The 7,120-nt window shown below is 55.4% G+C and overlaps 2 protein-coding genes and 1 non-coding gene across 3 annotated transcripts; all 3 read right to left on the bottom strand.

Annotated features, from left to right (window-relative positions):
- Positions 1-1,556: 1,556 nt before the first annotated feature.
- POSPLADRAFT_1134740 (hypothetical protein) lies at positions 1,557-3,398 on the bottom strand (the record flags this gene model as incomplete). Its single annotated transcript, XM_024484512.1, has 3 exons — positions 1,557-2,798; positions 2,828-2,829; positions 3,338-3,398. 3 exons carry the CDS (start codon positions 3,396-3,398, stop codon positions 1,557-1,559), a joined length of 1,305 nt encoding a protein of 434 aa, XP_024342089.1.
- A 1,443-nt stretch (positions 3,399-4,841) lies between these two features.
- Positions 4,842-4,935, bottom strand: POSPLADRAFT_t37. Its single transcript has one exon. It is a non-coding gene; the product is annotated as a tRNA-Ser (tRNA).
- A 50-nt stretch (positions 4,936-4,985) lies between these two features.
- Positions 4,986-6,561, bottom strand: POSPLADRAFT_1039031 (hypothetical protein). The gene is made up of 4 exons (XM_024477479.1): positions 6,465-6,561; positions 5,280-6,404; positions 5,210-5,220; positions 4,986-5,154 (listed from the first exon to the last, which is right to left on the bottom strand). Exons 2-4 carry the CDS (start codon positions 6,392-6,394, stop codon positions 5,069-5,071), a joined length of 1,212 nt encoding a protein of 403 aa, XP_024342088.1. The 5' UTR covers positions 6,395-6,404; positions 6,465-6,561; the 3' UTR covers positions 4,986-5,068.
- Positions 6,562-7,120: the final 559 nt, after the last annotated feature.

Raw genomic sequence — 7,120 nt, 5'->3', positions numbered from 1 at the left:
CACTCGCATCCCGCCCGGCACTTCGACTCAGTCCCCCAACACTTCGATTTCGCCTTTGACGCTCTTCGACACCTTCGACGGTGCGCGATGCTTACTCGAAGCTCGGCACGGTCTTCCCGATGCCTCGTGCGTAGATCTCGGAACGTCTTCCGCATTCGGCGAACAATAGGGCCACTCGACGCCGCTCGGCCAAGCGCGCGCTTCGCTCCAAGCCACACCGAAGTAGCCGGTCTTTCCCGATTAGGTATCGAACCTCACGGCATGCCTTCACGACGGCTACCGGTCCGAAGTGGCCATATGTTGCTCTTCATCTCCGCGTTCGGCATGACGTCACTCTAACGATGGACTTGGTACGTGCCTCTCGGTGAGGCAGGTTCTTGAGGAACAATGCAAAGCCCCTTGTACTCGTATGCCACTCTCGAATAGTCGTAGCGTCCTGTGTAGTATAAAATCGGTCGTACTTCTCTCTAAAAATACAAGATCCGTCCCCCCCCCTCGAGTTCAGAGCTCATAAGTCGAGTTCGCCCCGCGTCTAAGCTTTCAACTGCGTCACTTCGTCCCTCGCCGCGCAACTGCGAAACCTCGTCCACTGCGTTTACTCGTCGATACCGTCTCGACGAACCCTTCGACTTCGACTATTGTCGAAGAAACTGCGAACCGCGCCCTAGCTAAGTACACCCCATTGAATCGTGCCCCTTCTCTCTACGATACATCGAAGAGCTCTGCCAAGCTTCGATCGTCGCTAACTTTCCACAGCTTCCGAGTAGCTTCGACGACGTGTCGAAGCCACCTCGTACCTACCCGTTTGTTCGTAACCTTTCCCAAGGGCGTTTCTCGTGTTCACTCGAACCGCGGGACACCTTGCTGCTAACTCCCCTCTCATTAGACTATAAGCCGTCTCTCTAGTCCCTTTAGGTCGCACCCAGGTTAGGGGTTAGGGTTTCGTTGGTCGTATCACCGCGTCTGCACCTTATTCTCTACTATGAACCGTTTGTTGATAAACATCGTGGTGGCTCCGCTGTCCACCATGGCGATTATATCTTTATGCCGTCTTTTTCCTTGAAGTCGTACTGGGATGTGAAAATGTTGGGACCCCTGGTCCAATTCGTACACCATCGCAGTAGACAATACGTTATATTTGTTACAGGATATATGCGGCCCGACGCGTGCGGCACGAAGCGCGGACCGGATCAAAAACCCTCCTCCTTCATCGCCCGATAGTGCTCGAGCTCCTCGCGCATCGACTTCACCTGTGCCATTAAGGCCGCTAGCTCCGATTGCTCGGATTTCGCTGAAGCGGCACTTATACTTGCCGAGGGTGATGTCGTGACGGGGGCGCTTGTCGCAGCCTGGGTGGAGCCCAAGGCAACCGTAGCCCATGCGTCGGCGCGTTTTGTGTAAGGTTTGTCCTTACAATTGGGGCACTCGAATCGTCGGTACCCTTGCTTCCCACAGCCGAAGCATGTGCCGGGGAAGTTGCCTTTTCCGACGGCTGCATTGATGCTGGCCAAAGCTGTGTGTGACTGGGGTGCACCACCACACGCCTCACCGCGTCCTCAACCTCGGGCCGAGAAGAAGTTATTTAGCTCGGGCCGACGGGCCCGGCTAATGTCGAGGATCTGTTCGACCTCAGTGACGTGCTTCTCAGCTGCTTGCCACGTGGTGAAGGTCTCGAGCTCGATCTTTCGGTATACGCGGGAGGGGATGCCGCTCAGGTACTTGTCGCGTAGCTCCAGGTCCCCATACCCAGAGCGGTCCGCCGGACCCTTGAACAGCGCGGAGAATTCCGCAGCGGTGCGTTTTTCACGGACCGACTTGTCCGCGCAGAGCTTCGCCAGCTCTACTTGTGCTGCCGCCTCGTCGTCGAGATTTCCGAAGTGGGCCTTGAAGGCGGCGGCAAAGGCCGCTTCGTTTGCGAATGAGGTCATAGCCCCTTGCACACCTATCTGCACCGATACGAGCTGGGCGAAATAGGGGGTGGCCCAGGCGCGGGCATCACCGTCGAGCAGGCTCAGTGCAACCTGTACTTTGAGCTCGATGGTGGTCAACGACGTGTTGATCAGCCAGTAGATGCGCAGCTGTGATAGGAACCGGTTGCACTCAATGACGGTTTTGCCATCGTATCGGAGTGGGAGGAGGAGTTTTAACGTCTCCTTGTCGAGGGCGGCTGCGGGGGACGACATTATTGGCATCGGGGGGGACGGAGGACGCTGCGGGGGTGGAGGCGGCTGTGGTGGCCTTCCGCCGGTCGAACTTCGGGAGGAGCGAGTGCTCGAGCGGCCTCTCGGCGGAGTCGGCGGTGAAGGCACCGGAGGAAGTTCGGCGGAGGGGTTACGTACGTCAGGGATTGCTGACGCAGAGGCGAGCGCTGTCGGCGAGGCGGGCCGAGCAGGATCCGCGGACTCGGACTCCGAGACTCCTTCTTCACTGTCACCCTCCTCAGGCTCAGGCTCTGGCGCAGGGTCTGGAGGGAGATCTCCTCGCGCTTGATCGGCAACAGTTTGAGGGAGGCGGGAGGTAGGGGAGACAGGGCAAGAGTGCCGCGAGGCCGATCGAGATGCAAGGGTGCTTCGGGGTCCGAGCGGGTGTTGTGCTCGTCGGATCGCCTTGTAACGAGGGTAATCTTCCTCGATTGATCGGGGTGTCCGATTTGGGCACGGCTGCTGCTCGCAACAGTAGAGGACAGTCTCAGGGTCGTCTGGGATGTAGACGTCGATGAGGTCCTGGGAGTCGAATGCGTGGATCTGACCTTGGCAGGCAGCCACGATGGATGGGGGGAGGACGGGAAGGTGCGCGTACTATGAAAGGCTGTGGTAGACTAGCTTACACCTACGGCGCCCAAGATGACACTAGGGTTTGCGATTCATGTGGGGCCCAGTACTGCTTTTGGCTAGTATGCAGCAGGAACCTAGTCCACGCGTCCGGTTAAGGACAAGCACCGCCCACTGAAGTGCAGGTGCTGAAAGGTTCGTTCCCTGAGTGTTGGCAATGTAATGTAGGCTATCTATGTATCGTATGGTATCGTAAGGGTGCGCACCACCCGACCTATGGGAAAGGAAAGTGTGAGTATGTGGGTTCTGAGAGAACGCCGGTCGCTTGGGAGAGTTTCGACCTAATGTTGCGACTTGAGGTCAAGCGACAGGGAAATATCTAGAAGCGAGGGGCGTCCGACTGGTTCTCACCGAAGCGATGGTGAGCGAGGCTCAAACCTAAGGCTAGGGACAAGAAAATGTATTAGTTAGTATAAGTAAGAAAGTGATACAAAGGGATGCTTACTGACCTAGGGACAAGAGGTCGAAACTGAGGTCCCTAGGGCAGCAGAGGCCGGCTTATATACAGGGGATGTTTAGGGGAGGCTGTGCGCGCTGGTCCGTGTGCAGCTGGTCCGTGCACAGCATGCTGATGCGGCCCCGGGGGCCGGTGAGTTAGAGCGGCTGTGTCAGCGGAGCCCGAGCTGTGCCGCGCACTGCCGTCCTATCTAATCTGATCGTACAGTAGATAATGATGCGTCCATATCGGGCAAGTAGTACAGAGGTTGCGGGTTCGAGCCCGCGAAAAGGAAAAATTAAAAAGTGGCTAGACGCCATGTCAACTCATGACACCGCCCCCATGCCGTCCTCCGTCCCCCCCCCCCGGTGCCAATAATGTCTTCTCCCGTGACTGCCCCTGACAAGGAGACCCTGAAGCTCCTTCTCCCCCTCCATTATGATGGCAAAACTGTCATCGAGTGCAACCAATTCCTGTCGCAGTTGCGCATTTATTGGATGGTCAACATGTCGTTGACCACCATCAAGCTCAAGGTGCAGGTTGCACTAAGCCTGCTTGACGGAGATGCCTGTCGCGACTTGAGGTCAAGCGACTGGGGAATACCTGAAGGCTGGGGGCGTCTGACTGATTCTTACCAAAGCGATGGTGAGCAACGCTCAAACCTAAGGCTAGAAACAAGGAATGATCAGCTCTATCACAGCCTTTACCCAATTAACCCTGGTATATCGCCTAGCGGACGAGTGTGATGGCAGGATGCACTACCTCGCTGTCCCAAGAGTATGGGCAATACTCACCCTTGTTGAATGGCTTTGCTTCCTTGTGAGCTATCTATGGCTAGTGGATGACCTGCCCATGCATAATGGCGCGCTCTCTGTGTGAGTAATTCGCACTGTTGCTCTTCGTGCATACCTAATGATAACTGCAGCTAGCGCTTTATGGAGTTGGTAACTGGCACAAAACAATCGACTAGTGATTTCCACATCAGGTGATGGATGAACTGGTTGGGAGTTTCCGAGATCATCCTAATACCATCCCTGATGTATATCCTCCTGCTCCCTGAACTCTGGTACCACCACTCTTTTCTTTTGTGTTGTGTCTAGTCTGCTGCAAGAGACAGTTTTACTCTATGATGATGTCTCATAATTGTTCTCTGAATCCGTGTGATGCTATGACCACGGTATAAGTACCACTGATGTGGCACTGGCTGCTACCAGCCAATTCTGTCTACCTCTTGAACATCGTAACAGTCAGACACTGTAACCAACTCAGCCATGGGGCATATACTCCAGTACCCTTTACAGTGATTCCAAAACAATAGACTGCATATGGCCCCCAGCAGTATTTGCCTCACCTGCCTATCCCAGTAGGTAACTGAAGGCCCGTAAAGGCTGCAGCAGCAAAGCTGATAAGCAACCCATTGAAGTACATGGTACGCGTAAATCAATGAAGTTGAGATTCTCAAAATGCAGCATGCAAATTTGGATTTGAAAGGTGGGTAGCAGAGTTACTAAACATAAATCAATTATCATCATGACCATTGCTGCTATGCTACGTGACAAATGAAGGTTAAAAAGCGTCACCTGAGCGATTCGAACACTCGCGGGCAAAGCCCAACCGCTGACAGCCGATAATAGCAGGCGATCCCGTTAACCACTCCGGCAAAGTGACTTGTAACCAACAAACCGTGAGGAACATATGTTTGTATGCAATATCTGAAGTGGACTCTTTCGATAAACGATAACGAGCGTATGTTACATGTTTAGAGATGTGGACTATTCTACTTTACATGTAATCCCATGTCTCATTGCAGGATGAAGTCTTTGATGTATTCGACAAGCTGGTCGACCTCTGCTTCTGTGACCGCATTGTAGAGTGACACCCGGATACCTGTCCAAGCGAAGGGGTCAGCTTCTGCAGTAGATACTTCCTTCATCGGACTTACCGCCTACTGATCTGTAGACGACAAGCATATTTATCAGGGGATTCAACATACGGACTGACAAGCTACTTGCCTGTGTCCCTTGAGCCCCTTCATGCCGCGCTCCTCGGCACCCTCGAGGAATCTCTTCTCCGCGTCGGGTCCGACGATTTCGAACACCACATTCATCCAGCTACCAGAACCTTCCTTGACCTTTCTCCGCAGAACACCCTTCGCCTCACCTTCCTTCAGAACGGAATACACCTTCCCTGCTTTCCGCCTGTTCGTCTCTTCATAGTGCTTCAGGCCGCCATGCTTCTGCATGCGCTCCAGCACCAGCCCTGAGATGTACATTGCTAGCACAGATGGCGTGTTGTACAAGCTGCCCGAGTCCGCGAGGGTCTTGTACGACAGGGTAATGGGGACAGGGGTCGCACCGAGCTTCGCCGCCGCGTCCACGTCGACGATGCAGTCCTCCCGTACGATAAGGATAGTAAGACCGGCAGGGCCGATGTTCTTCTGCGCCCCCGCGTAAATAATCGCGTGGTCAGCGAGGTGCGGGATGGGCCTGCACATGAACGAGGACGAGTAGTCTGCGACGAGGGGCACGAGCCCGCCCTTCGGCAGGAGGTGGAAGGGAAACGACGCGGGCGAGCTGTCCTCATGCGAGAACTCGACGCCGTCGACCGTCTCGTTCTCGCAGTAGTACACCAGCGCGGGGTCCTCCGAGAACTTGTACGCGTCATGCGCGGGGATGCTGTCGAACGCCTTGCCGCCCTCCGAGAACGTGCGCCCGTCCACGACGACGTTCACCGTGCCGCCACCGAGCCGGCGCGCCTCCTCTGCAGCTTTCTTGCTCCACGACCCAGTGACGACATAGTCCGTGACCGTGTCCGCCGCGGTGCACTCGGGGTGCAGCAGGCGGTAGCGAGCCAGCATGTTCAACACGACGGCGGAGAATTGTCCGGAGCCGCCGCCCTGCGTAAAGAGGATGCGGTGCGTCGAGGGCACGTCGAGCTGCGTGCGGATGAGCACCTCGAGGTTCGCGACGAACGCGGTGAACTCCTTCGAGCGGTGCGATATCTCGGCGATGCCGATGCCTGTGTTTTGGAAGTTGAGCAGGCCCTTGGACGCCTCCTCTAGGACAGAGACCGGCAGTGCAGAGGGACCTGCGCCGAAGTTGACGACTCTGTTGTAGTTGGTAGCCATTGGGACGTCTCTTTCGGATGGTAGGATAGGTGAGAGGGTACGGATGAAAAGTCAAGGTTTTGGGACGTACCTGAAGCCGGGATCGTAATATATGGGGCCGTTGAGCGCTGCTGGCGGTGTCCGTGAATCCACCCAGACCTCGTCTTGCCTAGTCGGCGTAATAATCGATGTACAAGGGCGCAACGAGGCGACAACGGCTACAGAATGACTCGGGCCAGCCAAAATCTGGCCTCATCGACGCGGAGCTGAAGTTCGAGCTTCATGAGCATGATGACGCGAACATGAACACCAGAAGAAAACTTCAAAAGCCGCGACTCGACAGAATGTTGTTCCCGGCACTGCTTGCCAGTACTTGCCCGGCGGGTGGGGTCGATCAGGAACCAGCCAATCAATTGTGGGGTCTAAGTACTAGTAGTACATATACAACAGGGTCGGCAGCTTGAGGACGCATACAGCGCTGCCAGTCACCGTAAACTAACGCGAATAATGTACGTAACGAAGACAATCTGGCGTCCATCGTGAAGATCGAGGAAACGGGAGAAGCATCACAGAAGGCGTGGACAAACGTATAGAGCATGAGTGCGGAGACGTAGCGACAACAGGGGGAGCGACAGAAACGTTAGCAAAGCATGAACAGGCAAAACGTACGCGAGATGGGAGGGGGAATACGTGGGCAGAATCAATGGTAAGGGATACTGACGAGGTAGTCACAATTGGCGACTTCGA

The sequence above is a fragment of the Postia placenta genome (assembly GCF_002117355.1).
Source record: "Postia placenta MAD-698-R-SB12 unplaced genomic scaffold POSPLAscaffold_3, whole genome shotgun sequence".
Taxonomy (NCBI): domain Eukaryota; kingdom Fungi; phylum Basidiomycota; class Agaricomycetes; order Polyporales; family Adustoporiaceae; genus Rhodonia; species Rhodonia placenta.
The sequence above is the reverse complement of the archived record's forward strand: the minus strand, read 5'-3'. Positions and strand labels throughout refer to the sequence as shown.

What these genes read in the sequence shown, in the direction of transcription:
- POSPLADRAFT_1039031 (XM_024477479.1), bottom strand. Translation starts at nt 6,394, where the DNA reads ATGGCTACCAACTACAACAGAGTCGTCAACTTCGGCGCAGGTCCCTCT.